The following is a 23,334-nucleotide window of genomic DNA, read 5'->3' on the forward strand; positions in this document are numbered from 1 at the left end:
GATGTTTTTGACGTGACATTACAAGTTATCCATTCATTCTGCAGTTTACTTATCAAATAAAACTCCATGTGGTTGTATCTACCCATTTGTGTCTGTTCTTAGCATCCCTGTTTAACTCCCACTGTGCTGCATATTTTACAATCTTTAAACTTGAAGGAAGAATATGCAGTTTTCTCAGGTAAATCATTTCTGTGTTGTCCAAAGAATGCTGGTGAAGCGTCATCTCACTGTTTGGCTGTTTATGTGTTAACAGGCTGTTTAACAACTTCAGCCAATCAAATAAGACCCTGCATGCAACTCCACTTCATGCAAACACATTTTGTGAGCTGCTGTTCAGGTCCGGGCTTCTGGCTTCTCACCGTTTGCAATCAGCTGATCTCTGCGCCTGTGCTGGTCCTCACTGAGTCACCTTTACCTCAACTTAAACATGACAACTTCAGGGATGCAAAAGGTAAACAATTCATTTATTTTTATTTATTAAATAAGGAGCTTATTTTCATGTTTTATTGAATGTTTTACGCATATTTTTATTCAAAGATTTTAGCATGCCCATGAGTGCAACGCAGAGCAATTTCTAAACTTTTAAGAGAATTAAACTTAAAATTGAGATTCGAAACAGTTTTGCTCTCACAATAGTCTCTGACTTCACCACCTTTTCTGTGTTTCTACATGTCATCAGTGAAGATGTTTATTTCCTTGTTGTGGCAGGGTAGTCCTCTGACGCTGGTGCTCATGGTTGCCTCTGCGTCCATCGGAGGAACGCTGCAGTACGGCTACAACCTGGCCATAATGAATGCTCCGACCACTGTAAGCTGCTTGTGTCTGTGTGAGGGATTTCCACTATCACTGCGAGTTACATTCAAACATATGTTATGGAAACGGCTGCTCTAGAAGTCCAAATTACACCTCTTTCACATGAAACGGGATGGATTTATGGCTCGCAAAAGTTTCCATTGCTTGTAAGAAGTCTGTAGACTCTGTGACCTAATATTTGGGTCAGACAGTGATTTGGCGCAAGTGAGAATTAGGTCTGATGTATCAGTGATTAGTCATTCTTGTAAAGTGCCCAGATATGGTGAGTAGCAAAATCTAATTTCTTGAGGTGAGATTGTTTCTCATGATCTTTGCTGAGCAAAGCACCTGCAATGAAAATGAAAGAGCAAAATCTTCTTTAAGTTTAAACTATAAACACACTCTGAGAAGTGAGGGATTTTGAAACATTAAGAGACATATGGAAGCATTTGTTTTGCGTGGATCACCTCCCGAAGCATAAATGTACAAACCAAGGCATGAAATTGAGCTAACAGATAAGTGTCAGAGTTAACCATTGATCCAGCATCAAATATTGACCTTCGTGTTCTCTCTTACAGTTCATTCAAACCTTCATCAACGAGACTTTCCTGCAGCGCTGGGACGTCCAGCTGGAGGACTACCAGGTGACTCTGGTGTGGACAATCATTGTCTCCATCTTCTCGTTGGGGGGATTTGCCGGAGCGCTCATAGCGGGACCAATGACCATCCGCTTTGGGAGGTAAAGTGAATGATAGACCTGCTGCCGTCATCAGAGATTGTTCATTTACTTTCATTTTTCATCTAAGCACCTGTGGATGGTGCTAGCCTATGAGCTTAAATGCAATTGGTAAATATGTAACAACGTTCACTTTTGGTGTTTTGTGTCGACTGCCTCTGTTTCCACTGCCTCGCAAAAGTATTCATGTTCCCTTTGCGTATGCTGTCACGTTTAAGCCACCAAACCTGCTGGTATTTTATCTGCAAAATTGTGGCGTGAAAGAAAAGGACCAGACCTGCAGCACAATGACCCAAAACACACAGATACAGCTACAAAGGGATGGTTTAGATCAAATTATAGCCAGGTGCACAAAGGCCAAGTTAAAGTCCAGATCAAAATAGACGTGAGACGTGAACATTGATATTTACAACTGAATCCAATCCATCCAATCTGACATAAATCTCAAAGCTGATAAAGGTTGTTCTAGAAGGTATTGACTCAGAGGGGCTGCGTACAAATGTATACCACAATTTTAAGCATTTATTTGCAAAATAAATGAGAAAATCATGTATCTTTCGCTTCTCAATTTTGTCTTGTTCTGTGACATAAAATCTCAGTGAAATAATAAGATTGTTGTTTGTTTTTTTTCATCTACAAAGGAAAAAATGTCTGCTGCTGAACAATGTTTTCCTCATGAGCGGCGCTCTGTTGGCCCTCACAAGCCGAGCTGCCGGGTCTTTCGAGATGATCATGCTCTCACGTGTCCTGATTGGAATAAACGCCGGTACAGCAATTAAACATTTTCCAAATCGCCCATGCATGCCTCGGGGTAACATTCATTCATTCAGAGTGAGAGTTCATTTACAGAGAGAGCACGTTTGTTTTCGTAGGAATCAGCATGAATGTACAACCCATGTATTTTGGAGAAAGTGCACCAAAGCACTTGAGAGGAGCCATCTCCCAGTCATCGGCTGTTTTCACTGCGTTCGGCGTCGTCCTGGGGCAGGTCGTTGGTCTCAGGTGTGCTTCCTGGCATCTCTAGATACGCCGATCCAGGATTTTAAAAGTGTGTCTCTGTTTTTCAAATGAATAAACAAGTGCGCTTTGCTTCTTAAGGGAGATTTTGGGGTGTGAGTCATGCTGGCAGTATCTGCTAGCCAGTAATGCTATTCCTGGCTTCATCCAGCTTCTGACCCTGCCGTGGTTTCCAGAGAGTCCCAGATACCTGCTTATCGACAGAGGGGACAAAGAGGCTTGTATTAATGGTAGGTACATTCAGCAGCTTTCAAAAGTATTTATACCCCTTGAAACTTTTTTACGCATTACATAACAACCCATAACAACCAAAAAACAGAGAACAATTGTGAAGGAAAAATAAGTGGAAGGATGCATGGATGTTTTATAAAAAAATTTTAAGGATGTTATATATAATTTAAAAAAAGAGATTTGTAGAACTGGCCTCTTGCTTTGCCATCTTGCTGTAAGTACGCCTGACAGTCTATATGTCTCTGTAGGCTTTTTCAAGTGTTGCTAAAGATTCTTGGGTGTGTTTAGGTCAGTACGTTGCCTGGGTTTCATCATGAATGAATATGCTTTTATTTAAAGCCACAGTTTTCAATCTATGGTACATGTACCATGGCTGATACCAGGGCTACCTCAGAAGAAATCATTACTAAAGTAAAAACACATTTTTATTCAAAGGAGTACTTTACCTTGTAGCTTTTTCTTTTTTGTTGTTGTCTTAGCACTTCTTACTTAATTCCAGATGCTTCATGTATGTTTTTTTTTTTTCTTTTTGCCCCTCTTTGGTTAGCTCTGCGTCGTCTTCGAGGCTGTGAGGTTGAGCGTAGTGAGCTCGATGAGATCCTGCAGGAACAGGCAGAAACTAAAGGCATGAGACCAAGGCGGCCATGGGAGCTTTTCACTGATCGCTCTGTGCGCTGGCAGCTCATCTCTGTCATCATCATCAGCAGCGCCATGCAGCTCTGTGGAAACGATTCGGTAAACTCCCCGGTCTGGGTCTTTCACTGAGGCCATGATGTAACAGACTTGTAATGTAGCTGTTGGAGGTAAAAAAAATATATATATACTGCAATATTTCAGGGACTTACAGATAATGTACAGCAACATTATCTGATGTTCTTGTGGTAACGGCGTCCTTTGATGAATCTTTGGGATGTTGGTGGGAAATTTAGAAGGATTCCTCAGAACCGCCCGGTTGAGCTGCCAAGTTTGTGTTTGGACTTTATGTTCTTTACAATTTGTTCTCGAAATGGTTTATTACTGTAGGCAGCTGCAGAAGCATCATAGTGAATGTGTAAAAGAGCCCCAATTATTTTTATGTATGATTTCAACTCGTTTTAAAATAATTTGGGAGGCAATACATCACATACATCATACTTTCCTGGAACCTTTAGATTACTTTTTGGAACTTGAACAGCTATTTTCCAGAACTTATGGGGTACGTATCCAAAAAAACGACGGGTTACTGTCAGCAAGTTGCAGAATAGTTTCATAGACTTTCAGAGAATGTAACAATTGATAATACATTTGAGAACTGGCAGTTTACTTTTACAAAAAAAAAAAAGGCTATATAAGCACTGAATAACTGAGCACAACATCTGATTCTATATTTACATGTTATGTCATCAAACCGACATACATATAAAGTTTTGTGTAAATTCTGATATTTAAAAACTAAAATAAAAAAAAAATGTAGTTAAGAAAAATTAGCAATGCTTCATAACAATTTTACTAAAGTAAAAATAAAAAGCATGGCGTTGTGAAACTGCTCCAAAGAGAACAACAAGTTTCTCCAGTAAATGTAACTGAGTAAATGTAGCTGGTTACAATCCACCTCTGGGATTGCACATTACTTTCAGGAAGCCATAAAGTTGTTTCAGGGACTTATAGTTTACTTTTCCTGGATCTTGCAAGTAGTTTACCTGGAACTTCTGAGTAAATTTCCAAAACTTACAGTTGTTATTCTGAAATTTATAGATGCCTCTCTTAAATCGCGGGAAACCTTTTCAGAACCAGCAGATTACTGTCTTGGACTCTATCGGTACTTTCCAGGAATTTTTCCTGAAGCTTCAAACTGGGCTGCATTGTCTACTTGTATTCTGGCACCAGGGATGAGTAGCTATCAGAAATGTTTTCAATTTGATTCCAGTTTCCAAGTTCAGTCCATGTACTTTCATGGATTTACGGGTTACTTTTGGGAACAGGACTGTGTTATAAAGTGAGCTATTACTAGTTAGTTTCTGCTCCTTACAGTCCTGCCCTTAAAGATACCCGTTAGATTCTGGAGTATAAACTCAAAATTACATGATTGCTTGGGCTGTATATATATTCATTTATTTTTTGGTATTTTTACGATGAACTTTGTGCTGCTTTGCAACATTTCAAAGCATTATGACAACAGAAAACACTAACTAAATCTTTAAGACCTCTTAACCACATTTCTGGGAGCATTAGAGAAGACTTTATATTAACACAAATACTCAGAGTACAAATGCGGGCACAATCGACTTAAAAGCATTAAAACCCCATTAAAACGAGCACTGATCCCTCGTAACATATTCGCATTCTGTGTTCTTCTTACAGATTTACTTCTATGCATCTTACGTGTTTAAAGAGGCCGGCATATCTGAAGAGCAAATTCAGTATGTCACAATCGGCACTGGGACTTGTGAGTTCACAGCGTGTATTATGTGTGTAAGTTTCTGCCATTTAGTCTCTTGTTATGCAACCTGCTGAAGAGGGAGAAAAGCTGCAACTGGCAGTGCTTTAACAAAGGAGGAAAAGCCTGAACCAGTGCCTAGACTGTCAGAAAACAATTTTCTTTCCAGCAATAGAAATTAAACTTCAAACTTATAAAGTGAAACGGACTTTAAGTAGAGTGAAACTGCCCGTTGTAGCTTTGTATGTTGCATCAGACTATGAATAACATACACCAGATCTGGAGTGAGTAAACATACGTTGTTTGAAGAGGAGGATATATCACTTTTTTTTGTTTTTTTTTACCATGTACAGTACTCAACTAATCTGATTTTCTTCTTTTTATTGGACATCCTCCTCCACATACTATTAGCTCTGTAGTAATTTGACTCATTCTGCCTTTTTATGGTGTCATTAAAAAATTAACCACCTGACCAATCAGAACTGAGTGAATCCTTCAGGATGTCTGTTGAAGGAAACAAAGAGATAAACAAAGAGAGAAGATAACTAATGATACCCTGCCTTAACCAGCAAGTCTTAGACTATTTAAACAATGTTTAATCCATTGCATATTGTGGATATCTGTTCAATGCAAGTACATAAAAGTGTACCAAATCTTAGAATATCTGCAACAATAAAAAACAGAGTCTGAAAAATGTGTATTTGACCCTTTCAGAATCTGCTGGTGGAGCGTAAAGGTCGGAGGTTCATGTTGATGGGAGGATTCCTCCTCATGACCGTCTGGGCCATCGTCTTCACCATCGCTCTGTCGTTTGAGGTAATCAGCATCAGCTCCAACAAATCTGCAGCTTTTACTTGTAATTATTTTATTCTAATGTTGCATATTTTATCATTTTGTTAAAAACAAGATGCTTCTTTTTTCAAAACAGCGGTATGTGTCTTGGATGTCTTACCTGAGCATGGCCTGCATCTTCACCTATATTCTCAGCTTTGGGATGGGACCAGGTAAGCTGAACAAAATGCTTTCCTCAAGATAAAATCTTAAATAAAATCTGTGGTGTGTGTTTTTTTTTATTTTAAACCTTTTGCAGCTCATCCCTAAATATGCACAAATGTATGTTTTTCTCCAAGTCTTAAAGACGAGTAATGCTGCAAAATAAGTCTGCTAACATAATATCTCTACACTCATGCAGTCTCACTGTATTATATCTGCTGGACTGTGTCCATCCTGCAGTATAAACAGTTGATGAAATAAAGATTAATAATACTGTATTCTTTGTAATCTCATTATCCAAAGTGTAAGGGAATCAAAGCTATTTGCTTTAAAAAAAAAATCAGAATAAGCTGGAGATGTAACAGGGATGTCTTTTAAAATAAATACTAAAAATACTTCTCTTCTTCTTTTACTTTGTGCCTCATACCTTAAAAATCCAAGTAAAGTTTAATACTCTTACTAAACTGTGCTTTCTCTTCTACTTTCTCTCTCTCTCTCTCTCTCTCTCTCTCTCAGCCGGAGTAACCGGCGTTCTTCCCACTGAGATCTTCAATCAGGCGGCACGGCCAGCTGCATACATGATTGCTGGCTCCATGATGTGGCTCAACCTGTTCGTCGTTGGGATGATCTTCCCATTTCTGGTGGTCAGTCTGCAGCCTTTGTCCCTCTATTTAAAACACCCGCTGCACCGGTAGTTCTTGTAGTTTAAAAATGAAGTGATTCAGACGTGGGAAAAGATTTGTAAAAGAAAAAAAAAGAATCACTGTTGAATAAGGTAAGGAAGGAAGCTGAAATGTACGTCTCACATACAGTTCTGAAACTGCTCACCATGCAAAGGAGCTGGACCTGGAATATTTGAAAATTATCTCTATCTCTATGTCTTCTGTTTTATTTTCCTTTTTAAAGATAAAAAAAAAGAATATAAAAAATGCAAACAAGAACAAAACTCTCAAAATGAGGTAAATTATATATATTTTTAATGATTTGATGCAAATTAATGGGCTTTTTAATGATATTTGAGCTCAAACAATAGACATGCATGACCTTATAATTTCCTAATAAAAATATTTGATATTAGATTTTACTATATTTGAGATTTTTTTTTTTTCATATATTTATCACATTTAAACCAAATATTGAACCTCGAGGTATTTCCTGTAATTACTTTAACACAACACACTATGAATTCTAGGCCTCAGTCTGTGCAGAATAAAGAACAGCAATAATTTTAAGCGTTTTTTTGTTTTGTTTTGTTAATTTTTTTATGTTTTGCTATTTTTGCAGAGTGGACTGAGTGAATACTGCTTTGTGCCTTTCGGAGCCATCTGCCTGTCGTCCGCTCTGTACATCGGCCTGTTTTTACCAGAGACGAAGGGAAAATCTCTGTCAGTCATCACAAGTGAATTCCACGGGATGAACTTCAAAGGGCAAAATGAAAAAAGTTTGGAATTACAGACTCAATATAAGCTTGGCGAAGTGTGTCTTTCCACAGCCTTATAGGCAGACTATTTACCGCTGTAACAACCACTCCACTGTATGCTTCGTTTTATTAATAAAGGAAAAAACATAAACTGTAGGTGAATCACCAAGAGGGTGTTTCTGTCTCAAAACGGCAAAAAGTTAACTTAAATATAGAAAATTGAATCTCCATTTGTTAACAGACAAAACTGACTACATTTTATTTAAAACTATTTCAACTTAAAATTTCAAACCAGTGAATGTTCATTTGATATTCATTGGGTTTTTTTGGGAACGAAAAAAAAACCGGTTTAAATAAGGTTCCCGCAAAACCTTAAAAAAAAAAGGTTTTTCTGTTTATTAAGAATGTTATAAAGACATGTTTCTAAATCCATGATGTTGGAGTTGTTTGTACTTGTAAATATGTACCTATTATGCAACGGTTGCTGCTCTGAGACATGGACTGTCTTGTCTTGAATTCTTCCATGAAAACAAATGTTTGTGTGTCTAAAATGGTAAAATTACATGAACAAATATTGTCAGTAAAAAATAGTATTTGTGAACTTGTGATTAGACAAATAATACCGTGCCTTTCGAAAGTATTCACATTACAGCCACCAACTTCAATTTAAGTTATTGACAGAATCTGATGCATGATTTTCAAATGACATGCACATAAAAGCTGAAAATGTGTGGTGTGCATTTTTATTTAACCATCTTTGCTCCTTTAATGAAACTTCTTCCCACTGGTGTGTAGTTGGTTCCCAGTATAAATTCAGCAGTTCTGTGAAAGCCTCAAATGTTTTTTAGCGAATGCTTCTGTACAAATGGCATTGTGAAGACCAAATAAAAGACTTGGATTGTTCAAACCTGAACTTGAGTAAAGATTTGTTAAAACACTGTTGATCTTTTAAGCCTTTAATCTTTTAGGAGACACTCAGTTTCACTGCTGCATTCAACACTAATCATGGTGATTGCATATTTTATGCACCGTTACATGTTTACCCTTTATTAGTGAAACACTTTTGAATATTGCTAAACTTTCTTGTTCTCATCATCACTCATCTAGTCATGACAGTGTAACAGTCAGTCTTCTGTCATAAATGATTACACATATGCACATCAATTATATTATTATTGGTTTTAATTATTTTCAATCTAAATCGCCGGGGTTATTAATCATTTTGGAGCTCACTTGTATACGAGTTTGTTTAGTTCATTTTGAGAACTAAGCAAAAGCTTCCAAGTGGCATAATCAAAGTTCAGGCAAAATAGCTACTTAATAATCACAGGACAAATGTTTGGAGATTTTCAGCTGCAATTTATTTGATTCTCATCTCTAAACCAAGAATTTGAGACGAGACTCAATAACAGAGTACAAAAACAAATATCTATAGAAAAGTAAGCTCATAATGAAATATGTCCAGACGTCATAACAAAACACAGAGTTCAAGTGTTTTTAAGAGCAATCCCGTCGAGTACAATGATAAAATACCAAGGTAACATATTGTACATCTTGCGCTTTTTATACAAAAGTGTCAATGCAAGTCACTCTGTACAATTTTTACCCTTTAGAAAAGAAAAAGGACCGTTTTATTTTTATTAATCCACTGCTGAGCACAATCAGTATTTGGAAGGCACTTTGCAACAGACAAAAAGCAGAAAGCAAAACCTTTAACCCAAAAGCAATCAATTAATATCATAATTCAATTTTGGGAAAGAACAAACAGATCATATATTCCTAATAACGTCTAAAACAAAGGTTTATTACTTTTTTACAGCATATTCCAGGTGTTCTAAACAGTAAATGTAACAAAACCTTCAAATGAGGAAACACCAGTGCAGAATGGGTAAAAAGAAAAAAGAAAAAGCTTGGTCAAAGAGTCGAGCAGCTGGCAGTGTGAGCGCTACCACGGCAACGTGATAGATAGTTCAGTGTAACTAATATAAACGACTACAGCCACCAACCAGTGATCGACATTCAGTCCCCAGCTCAGCTTGCATGCCTGAACTTTACACTTCAGATGGCCATAACTTAACATCCCTCCCAACAACACAAGAAACTAAACCAGAATATGTACAAAACTCACCACTTACAAACACAGATCAAACAGGTTGGTTCATATATTTATCTATTTATATATATATTTATAAAGAGAGAGAGAGTGTGTGTGTGTGTGTGTGTGAGTGTGTGTATGGAAGGTATATACACTTGTTACAATCACAATATAACCATAAATAATATAGGAATGTACTAAAATACTCACAAATAATTAAACGGCATACACTGAGATCCATCATCCACTCACCGCATACACACACCGTCAGCCCTTCACTGCTAGACTGAGTCTGATTTGCATCGCAATACACGTCTTCAACAAAAATAAACAAGCATGAGAATACATCTGATGCGTGAAGTTCAGTGGGTGCTTCGCAACCGTGCAGATGTGACAGAGCGAAACTCTGTGCTCGAAAAGTTTCATTGTACTTCAGCTTCAAATATTTACAGGAAAACGTAAGGGAGGCGAGTCATGATTAGGGCTACAGTGGAGAAGCAATTAAGATAAATCCAGAAATACGGTAGAATCGGGTGCTTTGGAGCAAGAGCCAAATAACTTAAAACATAAACGTTTACTGGCTTTTATTCCTGCTGAGCTTTGAGCGACGAGTAAACCAAACTGAGGGTTTGAAACTAAGCTGACTAGATGTCAAAACGTTTGATGCCTTTGAGGTGAATCAAGCATACCCATTAAAATATGTTGCATAATTCCTCATGTCCCCACAAAAAGAGGTTTTCAATGAACCGCTTGCTTGCCTCTGCCACATGAACGCATCGCTTAAGACTCTCAATCGTGTAACGTCCGACCCAAGAAAGGAGCCGTGTACGTAGAGAGCCCCGCGGCAACGGGATGCAGCACAAACGGCTCTGAGCACAGGATGAAGAGGAAGAGGAAAAGTCCAGATGATGAAGGTGTAAAACCACTGACCAGGTGGCTCCGTCGGCTGCGACTCGCTCCCTCGGCGAAGCGTCCCAACACCTCTTCCACAACACACATATTCACGCCTCCGTTTACCATAAATTAAAGTGAAAACACAAGAATAAAACAAGATTTTTGACAGTAAATTAAAAAAACCCCAAAAAAACAAACAAACACAAAACTCAGGGTATGAATAAGTTATTAAAATATAATCTACATCTTTTAAAATATATATAAGGAAAATATACCTGATCTTGGTCCCCGTTTCATGCATTTAACTCATTCAAGAAACTAACGCAAAGACTCGGACATCATCCAGACCTTCTATTCAAAATCGGTCTGCGAATCCCCGATTTCCTCTTTTAGTCTCCTCCTCTGTTTGGACGCGTTTTAGTGAAATTAAGAAACGTAATCAAAGTAGGACTTCTGGTTCAGCAGTATCAAATAGAGAGGAGATTTAAAAAAAAAAAAAAAGTCAAATCATTGTCCATTTAACAAACTCTAGCCACGTTCGTCTAAATTTAAATCAATCCATGACTTTTCTTCCTTGAATTTTTTTTCCTTTTAAACAATTTAATGAGCACATAAAAGACAAACAAAGAAAGTCCCTTTGAAAAGTGCTTCTTAACTGTATGAGGGTGTTTAAAAACTGATATTTCTGAAAATATAATATACAGCAGGCCTGGTACAGATTAGTGAAAACCCTTAATGTAAATTCGTCTCCATCACTGCAGCATAATCTCGATACGAAGTAAATCCAATATTTAAGTTTGTTTTTCTTTCCTCCAACTCAGTTTTAGAAATAATAAACAAAATATCTGATGACACAATTATTAGCCTGCGATAAAATGTAAAAATGCTTTATAACTAATATGATGTAATATTAACATAAATTGAAATTTACTTCAGACTTCTTGTCCTGAGGTATATACACAATGTGACGGACTTAATTCTCTTAACAGCTCTGCAAAATGGGAAAGACATCCAACATGTGTTGATCTTCAGAAGTCTATACATCTACAAAAATAGCTATTAATCTTCGTTTTTCCACACGATATAATAATCAGAGTTATGTTAAAATATTAACTATAACTGGAACTAAGAAAGGTGAACAAGGACCGATTTTTATCTTGCCAAAACTAAACGTTTGTCAAACTCTGTTGGTTACTTTAACCTGAACCATGTGCTTAGACCAGATGACAAACATTAAGCTTTTGAGGGAAAAAAAAAAAACCCTCCAGGTGAGTTTGGTGTAAAATAAAGGTACGGTGGAGGATCTGTGATGCTGTGGGTCTGCTTCTCTTCTACAGGGCTTAGAAACTTTGGCATCGTGAATTCGTTGAGATACCGCGCTGATTAACAAAGCAAATCAAATGAGAACAGAAATAACGCATTTGAATCATGATCGATCCGTCTCCATGGTGACCTCAGTCACCCAGACCTAAATAATACAGAAACGTTGTGGGAAGAGCTGAAGAGAAGACAGCATAAGAGAGAACTTTGACCTCTGAAGGGCCTAGAGAGATTGTGTGAAGGGGAATAGTCAAAGATCCCTCCTCTTACTGAAAGTTAAGACTTCACTTTCTCTATTCACACACTGTTTACAAGTCAGTAATAACTGCTTTTTTTGTGCTAAACGCTAATCTCAGATACTGAAGAGAGTTTAAAATGTGAACCCTAATGAGACGTTTGTCCTGAAATAAGAGTCATGTGGGACCAATAAATGAAACTAACATCGATGTAAGTGTGTTTTACTCACAAATATGATGTTGGAAATGTGCGTTATTTATACTGAATGGATCTCTTAGAAAAGCCCCACTACCTGGACAATTTTACTGTATTTTCCCATTAACATTTTATTGTTAAAACAGTTCAGTTTTCAACTTATCCTGAGCTGAAATAAGCGTTTCATTTTTCGTTATTGAGGAGATCAATTAGGCACCAGAACATTGGTTTAAAAAAAGTAATTGGAGAATTTATAGGGTATTGAAAGTATTTTTTCCCCTCTTTTTTTTAGTGCTGCTGCAATAACAGATGAATTTATTTTAAGGTTAGTTTTGCATCTTTACCAGTGTGATTAGAAGCTGCATCTCTTCTTCTCAAATAGTGTCAAAAAAAAAAAAAAAACTGAAGCCAATTTAAATTCCCACCTAGAAAACAAAACAACAAAAAAAAGATTACATGAATTTAAATATAAGCCCTGCTGTTGCTCTGAGGTAAAGACATCTGTAATTGCTGGGATGGCCAAGGATCCATTTTAAAGCTGGCTAGAGCAGCTAAAGTGAGAAAGTTAGCAACTACACATAATGGTAACGTCGATAAGTCATCTCATGAGAAGAATATTTGTGCAGCTGAGAAAGCTCAGAATAAAACCATCGGAGAAAGAAATGTAACACAACCTTCAGAGACTGATATCAGTGAAAACAAAAACACTCATTTCTTTACACACAAACTTTAAATGGTGAACACACCCCTTTTTATCCTCTGAAAAAGTAGAAAAGTAGGACTTCGATGGCAGTTTCTGACAAAAACTCTGGATGCAGGTTAAGCAACGAGACAAACAAAAAGAGTAGTCTTGAGGCAAAGTTCTTCCCAAACACGGGGCGTTTTCTGTGGGCAACCCGGCTTTGTCCTAAGAACGAAGAGGCCAAGCGGCGGCCTGTAAAAGCCTCCGAGAAATTGTTACTTCCCTCCAAACTCGATTCCACTCTGACCTGCCTCGGCGTCCACAAGAGACGAGGCGAAGGCAGACTGGACTATCTGAAAGCCAAATGACTCGAGGAGGGACATGTTTTGTTGGGGGGAGAAGGGGGACGTTAGGGAGGGTGCCATCTCGCTTAAGCCAGGCCCCGGGACCCCGTGGGCCCGCTGGGCTTTGTGAACTCGGTGCTGGTGCTTGTTGAGGTAGGACTTGGTGCGAAACGCCTGGCCACAGATCCCACAGATAAACTTCTTCTCGGGGTCTCCGTTGGCTTTAGAAGCATCTGGAGAGCCAAGAATCCCGGTGGGAGCCCCGTTGCAGGCGGCGAGGGAGGGCATCTCAAGCTCCGGCCCCTCGGGTTTGGTCGGAGACTTGAGCTCGTCAACGTTGGACAATTCCCTTAGAGAAGTATCCGACTCCTCAGACTCCAGGTGGGGACACTTGCCGGCGTTTTCCTGCCCGTCTGCGGTGAAAACAGCACAGATGGCAGAGAGAGGATGAAGCAGCAGAAATAGGAGACAAAGGGAGACATGGATTAGGAGACATGAGTGAAAAACAAAAAAAAACAAAAGAAAAACCAGAATGTGACATATCTAACTTCAAAGAACTGATAACACAGACAAATTAAAGCAGCAGCTGTTACAGCTGAGGGACAAACAGAGGTTGCAGCTCAGCCCAGTTGCCTCACAATCCAACAGGATTTATGCCTCTCCATCCAACCAATAAGCCATGCTTGCCCCATGCACACCCAAACCTTCCTGCAGGACTGTATCACATTTTTTTTTGTTAATATTTGCAGTTATTAAACCGATTAGCACACATAACGCAGTGTTTTCACAGATTAAATCCCTCTGATATGAACTATTGTCCCATGGGTGAGTTATTGTCCGAACAGCAACAATCCCTCCTCAGGTAGTGCTGCAAAGGAAAACGAGGGTAATCCCCGAAACCTGCTGCTTCAGTTGATTCAACAATATCCAGGGGATTTGTAGTCAAAATTTATAGCTCAACTTTTAATTATCAACAGGTCTTTCCAAAAGCATTTATGCCCCGTGAACTTTCCCATGCTTTGACACGCTACAGCAAACTTCAGTGTATGCTGTCGGGATTTTATGTGACAGACCAGCACAAAGTAGTACGTAATTGGGAAGTGGAAGGAATACTACACGAATTATTTTGTAATAAGGAAAAAAAAAAAAACTAACAACAAAAAAAAAAACAATCTTGTAAACTGTGCCGACTGATTGTTCTCAACCCCTTTTACTGTGACACTTCTGAATTAAATCCAAGGTGACCAACTGTGCTCAGCACACAATTCATTAGTTAGCAGACTTCATCAGGGAGTAATTTCAGCTCAGTATAAATTCAGTTCTGCAAAGGCCTCTGTATTTCGTGAGATAACATTAGTGAACAAATATCACCATAAAGATTTTTATGGGATTTATTGAAGGGCACCAAGAAGAACGCGATTTTTGAAAGCAAGTAACAAGAAGTCCTGTTTGCAGTTTGCCACCATCCGTGTATGAGGCCCAGCAAACGTAGGGAAGGTTTTACATGAGACCAAATGTAAACCTTGTGACAACATGAAGTTTGGAGAAAAACTAACAATCACCCTGAAAACTATGAGGCCGACATTCTCAATGTTTTGGATTTTACATTAGTTTAACACACAAATGACGAATAATTGTCAAATCACTACAAAACGTAATGGCATGCTGAGTACACAGTACAATCATCTGAATCTGTAGTGGAAATATCTAAGACTTGCAGGACACCGGCCCCTGCTAACTGGACTCGGAAGCCCCTGATCTAGATCAAAGCATATTCATATTCATATTCATTTTAGCGGCTTAAATCCAGGTGAGAATCTGTAGTTCACAGATGCTCTCCAGCCACGCTGACTGAGATTGAGCCACTTGTAAATTCACCCACTGCAGTGAAAGGTGGCTCTACAGAGCACCGAGTCAGGGGGCCGTAAAAACAAAAACACATTTGGCATTTTTCTTTCACATCTAAATCACGCACTCTTTTGCGTCAGTCTATCACATAAGTGTTTTTTCTATTGCAGCTTTAATTTTGTGATAAATTCTAAACAGCTTCAAGGAGTAGGAATACTTTCCAAGGCACTGGACAATTATTTTGGCACCTTTTAGGAAGAGAATCATTACAATTCCTCGCTTTGTGTAAATGCACATAGTTGAACATAAATCTGCCTATGCTTCATTTATTTATTTTTTTGTCCACTTTTGACTCTTGGTTCTCGGTGTGCTGCGTCTGTGCTGTGGGTTTTCCCCTGCAGAAATGTCGCCAGTGAATCCAGGACGGGCATATGGAGCACACTCCAGGACGATCATGCATCAATGTGCGTAGGTGAGAGAACTGCTCATGAACCAGCCAAGCAGAAACACACACTTAACTCTGCAGCCATAGCCATGCTGGACAGCAACACACACACACACACAGGCGAATGTGACACACGTCATTTAAATCAGCGCTAGAGAAAATGTTGAATAATCTCGTATGTTCTCAATCAATTTATTGCATAATCGCAGATTTGGTTTAGGAAGAAACAAATTGTCCCTTCAAGAAATAAAAGTCTTGAGGGGGCGGACAGGGTGTTATTTATGAGTGGATGCAGTGAGTGGTATCATTATTTCTGCCTTCCAGATAAATGACCACAAGTATGCCGGTGTTTGCAACACTTTTCCAGCTCTCATTTACAGTCGACTGCAAGATATCAGCAGTGTAAAAGTCAGCTTTTAATGTAAAACATAAAAAAATAAAAAAATAAAAACTGTTCTGGACATAAAGTAGAGAAAATGTTCTCACTGTTCTTTGCGAGTGAAGTTGCGATGGTAAATGTTTTAAAATAAAAAAAGAATGAAAGCAGCAACTGAGTCGTGCCCAAGTTAAAATACGTGGCGAGCTCGCAGCTCGTTTCTCTGTAGCCAGCGCCAGCCAGAAACATGACAACAAGCCGTGGAGGTAGCAGGAGGCGAGCGGGCGACTGCTTGCCTTCCACTGAGCACTGGCGTCCCATTTGGTAAGGGGTGCCGTTGTGCATCTGGAGCTGCAGCTCCCCCCTTGGATCAGAGAAGGTGTGCATTGTGGCAGAAGTGGGCAGTGGTGAGCCATGGTGCGTCTTTATATGAACCTTAAGGTAGGACGCAGTGGAGAAACCTGAGGCCAAAAACACATAAAGAACAAGGCAGTTGCTCGGTACAGTCAAAGCCTTGGCTATAAGAGAGGTTCCTTCAGCAACAGCAAGCTAACTTCTTGATCTGTGGGTCTGGAATAACACCAGACTCCAACAAAGGTTCAAACCAACAACTGAAAATGACAAACCTCCAGCCATCCAAACCTAGATAAGTCACCAGCACAGAGCTACGTAGCTCTGCTTCTGACTGCAGCAGACAGTGCCCAGCAAAAGCATTTACATTTCATCACAATACAACCACAAACTTGTATTTAGTACTTTTTAAAAAAAAAAAGATTTTATGCAACAGACCAGCACAAAGTACTGCGTTATTGTGACGTGGGATAAAAAAAGAAAGAAGTGAACTGGTTGGTGAAACTGTTTCTACGCAGCAAGAAGGTCTTGGGTTTGAATCCCAGCCTGCAGTTTGCATGTTCTCCCAGTGCATGTGGGTGTTCTAAATGATGTGCCATTTTGTGTTTGTTACATAAAATCTAAAAAAAAAATAAAATAAAAAAATTGTGGTTGTAAATGGAAAATAAATGTTGCAAAGTTTATGATGTTGTAACCAACTATCCTCCAAGCAAGGCATGACATTGTTAACAACTTAAATTTCAACTCTATGAATGAATAAAATGCACTAAGAGACAAAATAAGTCATAATAAAACCTATAATCCAATTAAGCAAATTGTCTGGGAGTGAAGACAACACTTTGAGCTCACAGGAGGTGAGGAGTATGGAACTCCAAAAACAACTGCTAAGGTGGATCCAAAGTTTCCTTGATGCTTCTTTTTTTTTCCAAAATAATCTTACACAGACAGATTTTATCAAAAGTCTGAAGAAAATTCTGTGGCATTCATGATTACTACAGATTCAGACCCAAAAAATGTCTATTTGTCAATGTCATGTGAATCAGACGAGGAGAACTCGTGCAAATTCTGCTTGAGACCTAGAAAGAATGTATCAAGTTCAACTTGCTCTGCACCACAGTGAGGAGTCACTTGACAAGAGCCTTCAATGTGTATTTTTAGACATTTGATTAATTTTAGCTCCGATAACCTGGAGACAAAACACACAGTCTATTTCTGGAACAAGCGAATAAAACACCTTTGAGCGGTTCCTTTTCCCACATTTAGTCCAACAAGTCGACGCAAATCTGGATTCTCATCGGCAAAATAGATAAACCGTTACTCAGATCTGCAACTGCTCAAGGTTTTGGCAACAATTACCTTTATTGCAAATGCCACAGTAGTTGTGAGTTCCCTCGCTGTGTTTCTTCAGGTGGTCCGTCATGTACGCGGCTCGCAGGAACTTGCCGCAAACTTTGCAGGGAATTTTGTCCTCGTGGCACGCGAGGTGCGACCGGAGGCGATCTCTTGTCGCGAAGGAGGCGTTACAAATCTGAAGCGTGCGGAGAGGGCAAACGTAAACACTCACACGTCACCGTTAAACTCAAAGGTTTTAACATTAAGTGCTGATGGTTACCTGGCACTTGTGGGGTCTCTCTGTTGTGTGCACTTGTTTAATGTGTCCATTCAGGTGGTCAGGTCTGTAAGCAAAGTGCAAAAAATATGAAACATGTATGATTTTTTTATTTTTTAATTTTTTTTTTTTACTGCAAAAACAGCATCAATCGTTGCAGATTACTATGCCATCTACGATAAATGTTAAACACAATTTGCACAGGATTGTGTTTTCTCCACAGGAGACGTTGAATTTCTACACCCTAATCAAATTTACTGTAAACCACCAGATCGACTTCAAATACAACAAACGGGTCTTTTTTAGTTACAGCAGGTTTCCAATCTACAAAGTAATCTCAAAACATAATTTGGAGATAAAAATCCATGCTCTTCTCACAACTCGTCTAGATTATCGCAATTAATTTATGCTGGGATCAGTCAGTTGGCTCCAAAATTATGGAGCAGATTGCCATTAAATATTAGACGGGCATCTTCTTTCCTGTGTTTGAGTCTCATAAAAAACACACTTATTTGCAGTGGCTTTTTGACACGGCGTGGGTTGCTCTGTTGTTGTTTACCACAATCTTTCTAGTGAGTTTTATTCCGCTTTAGTTTAGTATGGTACAGCATCTTGGTTAAACAAATATTGTTTTGTTTAAATAATCCATTTTCCAAATATTTTTTTTTACATTTTTGGAGACTAGTTTACACTTCTGAATAAGATTAACTGCTGATCAAATGGGTGGGGGAAAAAAAGGCAGCGGTTATAAATCTTTGTCCTCCTGGACCGCTGTCCTTCACATTTCAGATGCTTCTCTGCAAATTGAAATGATTGCATTACCTCCGCAGCGGCGCCACCAAGTGCTGCAGAAGCCTGTTGATTACTAATTCACTTAAGTCAGGTGTTGGGGCAGCAGGGAAACAGCTAAAACATGCACAGCACTGGGTTCTAAGGACTACTGAGAAAAAGAATGTAATTAGGCATCTGGGAGACAGAAACCTAAATGATTTTAAAACAGTTTTTGTATACGGAGCTTGTGAAGGCATCCCTCAGTTGTTAATGAAGAAATCCCTACTGCAGCTGGATTGGACTCTGCTTGACGTCGTCAACAAGAGATGCAGGATTTTAGATCACATACTTTCTTTTGTTTAACAGCATTTTAATGAGACCTGAGGGAAAGGGACTGGGGTTTTACTGCAGCGCTGCTTCTCCCCCACATGTTGCTGTGCACTGCTGGCAAACTGGCTGAAAGAACACTGCCATTCGATTCCCCTATTTATAACACAAATTCGGAAATATTACCTAACACAATGTGGGCTTCATGCTACTTTTTTTAACTTGCAATTGTGCGTCAAACTCAAAATAAATATTGTATTTACACAACTTTAATAATCCATAGGATGTATTGCTGTATTCTGACAGAAGCAGGAATATTTGATGCTTTTCTGATTTGGAGAATAGCAACATGATCACAACATATATTGTTTTAATGTTAGTAAACATTTTTAAAGTGCATACAATACTTTAATGCAAGTCAAAATGTGCCTTATCACACATGTATGTAGTAAGCATTGTTGTTTCTTAATTTTGTTGGTTATGGTTTAAAGTCAATAAACCAATTAGTAACTATGTAATAAAAATATTTTTACCAATTGAGACCAATAAAGTATTTTAATGCTGAACTATCAAGCCTATTGAAAAATGTGTCATGTACTTGTACTGTAGAGTAAATTAATTCAATACTTTGCAAGGGGTCCTTAATATTTACTGGATCGGTGGCATGGAGGCAATCATGAGTTGCAGCCATCTCCTTGTTGCTTTCGCACCTTTTCCTTCCACTAAACTTTATATTATGATGCACGGTACCAAGGTCATGTGACTGGAGTCAGGCTATTTTAAAAAAAAATAAATTTACAACACTGTACACAGCCCTGGTTCTTGGTTATGTAAACATTCAATTCTCTAGGATCCACCAGCAGCTGTTCTCACCGTGGGATCCAACTCACCTGGAGAAACCCTTCCCACAGCTTTGGCACACATACGGTTTGCCAACCGAGCCATCGTGGGACCGAACATGGTACGACATCCGGTCCTTGCGCTTGAACCGCAGCCCGCACACGGGACACGCGTACGGCTTCTCCCCGGAGTGGGACAGCTTGTGTCGGTTCAGGTGATACACGTCCCGGAAAACTTTCCCGCAAATGTCACAACCCACATGCCGCCTGGTCCGCTCCCGCTTGCGGTTGTTGTCCAGCGCCAGTCCTCCGGGTAGCTGCACCCCGTTTTCCAGCAGCCCGGACTGCGATAGTAAAGACAGACCCCCCGGTGTTGACAGGCCGTCTCCGAGGCTGTGGACGCCCCCGGTGGAGGCTCCGTGTTGCGCTTCGTGGTTCTTTAACCGAGACGCTTCTGTAAAAGCTTTCCCGCAGGCCCCGCAGGGGAACAGCTGTCCGTTGTCCTTCTGGTTAATGTGATTAAAGTGGACAGCCTCTTTCTTCGGTCTCCCTCTTCCCCGTTTGGATCCAGGCGAGCCAGCGTCGTGATGGAACATGCTCCCCGTGATTTCCGCCGACGGGGACATAGAAAGTCCTTCGACAGGCTCCAACATCGGCACCGACGACTCGCAGCCGTCCTCCAGCAGCACTGCTGGCGTGTCTCCGCTCTGGTCCAAATGCATCTGCGTGTTGTTCACAAAGCCTTGGCCGTTTAACAATATACCCGTTCCGTTTACCAGCTCCGGCGGAGCCACGGGGAAACCCAGCTCCGTGGCCCCCGCGGCCTGGAAGAGGCTGGCCTCTCCTCCCCGGGTGGTTGGGACGAGGATCTGGACGTTGGACTGCTTGATGACCTCCTGACATATCTCGATGACGGACCGCATCAGCAGAAACTTGGCAGCGGTCATCAACTCCGGGAAGCACTCCAGCCGAACCACGATCCTGGAGGTGTAAGCGAAGTCCAGGATGTCTTTGAAAACTTTCGGGCTGATCGTGTGCATCTCCAGCTCCTTGGCGTCGCCCTCGCCCTCTGTCTGACGGCCGAACACCGACTCGAAGTACTCGCTGCAGGCGGCCAGCACTGCTTTGTGAGCGGGGAAGCTCTCCTCGCCGACGCGCAGGATCACGTCGCAGAACCTGCCTCCATCTTTCCTCTGAACGTTGAGGTTGTGTAGCATCTCCGCGCTGTGCTTGCTCACCTGGTAGGTGTACGAAGAGGTCCAAGACGGCTCCGCTACCTTCTCCATACCGAATTCATCAAACAACAATGGTCGTTAGCGTCGACCGACGGAGAACTGACAGATTACGCTTTTACGGTCTCGATCCACCGAGGCCAGCTAGCTAGAAAAGCCCGAACCAGCCGCCCCTCCCGTCGCTTTAGCATCTACCGTTAAACGTTAGCAGCAGCAGGGGAAAAATGGCAGCCCCCCAGCTTCCTGTGAACTTTGGCCCTGCTTTCTTAAAGGGTGGGGGTCGCTCTTGTTTGGTTTATAAAAGCTCGTGTAGTTTGATACTAGATAAAAAATGTTTTCATGTTTTCTGCCTTCAAGGTTGGTTACTTCGAGGCGTTTCACCGCGGGGGAGTTTAATGTTTTTCAGGTTAAACATTAACACGCAGGTCTCTGTTCTTCCTGTGTGTTTTTTAAAGCACCTCCCCCAACCAAACTGACCCCCCTCCTTCTGTCTCTACAGACGCCTTCAAAATGAACACTGTACCCAATTAAAGCACATAGGAAAGATGGTGAAAATAAACATGCTCACATTTGCACTTAAATAGCAGCATATGTTATAGAGTTTACATTTTAAGTTTATATTATACTAGTGGTTGGGGTGAGATATTAGTGTGGGACTTGGGGTGATCTTAAAATTTAATTCAAAAATACTTTAATGCCAAGGGAAATTAAATACAACTCGTTTTTCAAATTAATGAAAAGGCATTGATGATTGTGGGCAGGACGGATCTCCTGTAGCGGACCTTGCATTTCTGACTGAAAACACTTTGTAAGCATGTTCATAACTGTTAAAGGAAAAAAAAATAAAAATGTGATTAAACTACTGTATTGCAATCTATGTAAACAAAAAACATATTACCCAACAAGTGTTGGGTAATTTACTGTTTTCTCAAGTTCATCAAGAATAGATCACAACACCTCAAAAATGGCTTAGTGACCCTTTGAGACAGACATCATTGGTGCTGTCTAGTCTATTCTTGAATCGATTTCAGTCTGACCACAAGGTTTATTTTTGAAATCAGCCTACTTCATTAGCTGAAAAGGTTCAAGTTCTACCATTTCCTTTTATGGGCCCAACAGTAATCCTAGGCATGGCAAGTGAACCTACAAAGGGTTAAGTGGATTAAACAGGGGGGTGAATTATTTTTCCATCTTGGGCCAGGTTGGGTTTCAATTGCTTTTTGTCCCCAAATAAAACACTTTGAAAACATCTCCTTGTATTTGAGATAATCTGATAATCATTTTGTTTGATCTGAAAATATTAAACATAAGTGTATGTGGTTAAATATAACCCGATGCTGCTTTCCAGCACTGTATAAACCAAATTCCCATTGCTGATACACACCTATATGAAGTTCCCTTTACCACCCCCCTCCCCCCAACTGTATTACCAGTAATTCTAGTTCAAGTTTCAGTAAAGGGATTTAAAAAAAATCAGATTGTTGACAAGTTTTAGAAAACTGTTGAAAGCCCCATTTTCAAAAATGGTTTAGTTAAAATACTCCTGGTTGGAAAGGAGCTGGTATTGGATAACATTTAATGGCCCAAGCACACAATAAGCCAGTTTCAGAAGCAGAATTATTTCAAAGGTTTGAAAGGAAGGGCTTCTCTGCATCATGCAGCTTGCTCCGCCACAGCAAAAGTACCATCTGTAATCCTCAGCTCAAGCTGAATAAACCAGTCAACTACTTCAGTGTAGACAAATGCATGTTTGAACAGGATTTGAGCAAGTGCAGTTCAAGACCTTTGATTTGAAGATTCAAAGGATTATCTGAAAATGTAAACACAGGTGCTTTAAGAACAAACCAGTATTAAAAAGAACATTTACAAGTTGTTTTTTTTACTCAAGTTTTTATTTATTAATTCTATTTGTGCTTCTTATAACTTAATAGCACATAAACTGAATCCCAAACACCCCCAATGACAGTGTGAGCAGTGTTGAATTCTTGTGACACCGGACTGGAGAATACAGTGGAAGAAATTGAAGGGAAACGGGGAGTGAGGGGGGCAAGTCCAAAAAAAAAAAAAAAAAGAAAAAAAAAAAAAAAAAAAAAAGAAAAAAAAAGAAAAAAAAAAAAGAAAGGCACAACCAGCTTGTTGCATCCTCCATCAGTGTCTTGCTATA

General features: G+C 39.7%; 2 protein-coding genes across 3 annotated transcripts; one reads left to right on the forward strand and one right to left on the reverse strand.

The window, feature by feature from the left end:
- Positions 1–297: 297 nt before the first annotated feature.
- slc2a11a (solute carrier family 2 member 11a) lies at positions 298–8,211 on the forward strand. The gene is made up of 12 exons (XM_007551511.2): positions 298–451; positions 709–807; positions 1,371–1,531; positions 2,170–2,294; positions 2,401–2,530; positions 2,627–2,775; positions 3,324–3,511; positions 5,117–5,227; positions 5,907–6,008; positions 6,121–6,196; positions 6,702–6,829; positions 7,470–8,211. The coding sequence occupies exons 1-12, from the start codon at positions 428–430 to the stop codon at positions 7,683–7,685; spliced, it is 1,509 nt and encodes a 502-aa protein (XP_007551573.1). The 5' UTR covers positions 298–427; the 3' UTR covers positions 7,686–8,211.
- A 732-nt stretch (positions 8,212–8,943) lies between these two features.
- Positions 8,944–22,407, reverse strand: patz1 (POZ/BTB and AT hook containing zinc finger 1). 2 transcript variants are annotated; one of them, XM_016671489.1, is made up of 5 exons: positions 19,990–22,407; positions 18,005–18,068; positions 17,749–17,920; positions 16,338–16,502; positions 8,944–13,785 (listed from the first exon to the last, which is right to left on the reverse strand). In XM_016671489.1, the coding sequence occupies exons 1-5, from the start codon at positions 21,222–21,224 to the stop codon at positions 13,304–13,306; spliced, it is 2,118 nt and encodes a 705-aa protein (XP_016526975.1). In that variant the 5' UTR covers positions 21,225–22,407; the 3' UTR covers positions 8,944–13,303. The 2 variants fall into 2 exon arrangements, with proteins under 2 accessions (XP_016526975.1, XP_007551585.1); XM_007551523.2 differs by lacking the exon at positions 16,338–16,502 and having other exon boundaries at positions 19,990–22,402.
- Between the last annotated feature and the right edge of the window lie 927 nt (positions 22,408–23,334).

Source organism: Poecilia formosa, unplaced genomic scaffold, assembly GCF_000485575.1.
Source record: "Poecilia formosa unplaced genomic scaffold, Poecilia_formosa-5.1.2 Scaffold2, whole genome shotgun sequence".
Lineage (NCBI taxonomy): Eukaryota > Metazoa > Chordata > Actinopteri > Cyprinodontiformes > Poeciliidae > Poecilia > Poecilia formosa.

Bases quoted from the DNA above. Each gene is read 5' to 3' on its own strand.
- patz1 (XM_016671489.1), bottom strand. From the start codon at position 21,224: ATGGAGAAGGTAGCGGAGCCGTCTTGGACCTCTTCGTACACCTACCAG. The intron at 18,069-19,989 runs GTGAGTTGGATC...CTTTGCTTACAG, and splicing joins TGTGGGAAGGGTTTCTCCAG to ACCTGACCACCTGAATGGAC. The intron at 13,786-16,337 runs GCAAGCAGTCGC...TTTTCACCGCAG, and splicing joins ACGCCAGTGCTCAGTGGAAG to ACGGGCAGGAAAACGCCGGC.
- slc2a11a (XM_007551511.2), top strand. From the start codon at position 428: ATGACAACTTCAGGGATGCAAAAG. The intron at 1,532-2,169 runs GTAAAGTGAATG...TCATCTACAAAG, and splicing joins ATGACCATCCGCTTTGGGAG to GAAAAAATGTCTGCTGCTGA. The intron at 2,531-2,626 runs GTGTGCTTCCTG...TTGCTTCTTAAG, and splicing joins GGGCAGGTCGTTGGTCTCAG to GGAGATTTTGGGGTGTGAGT.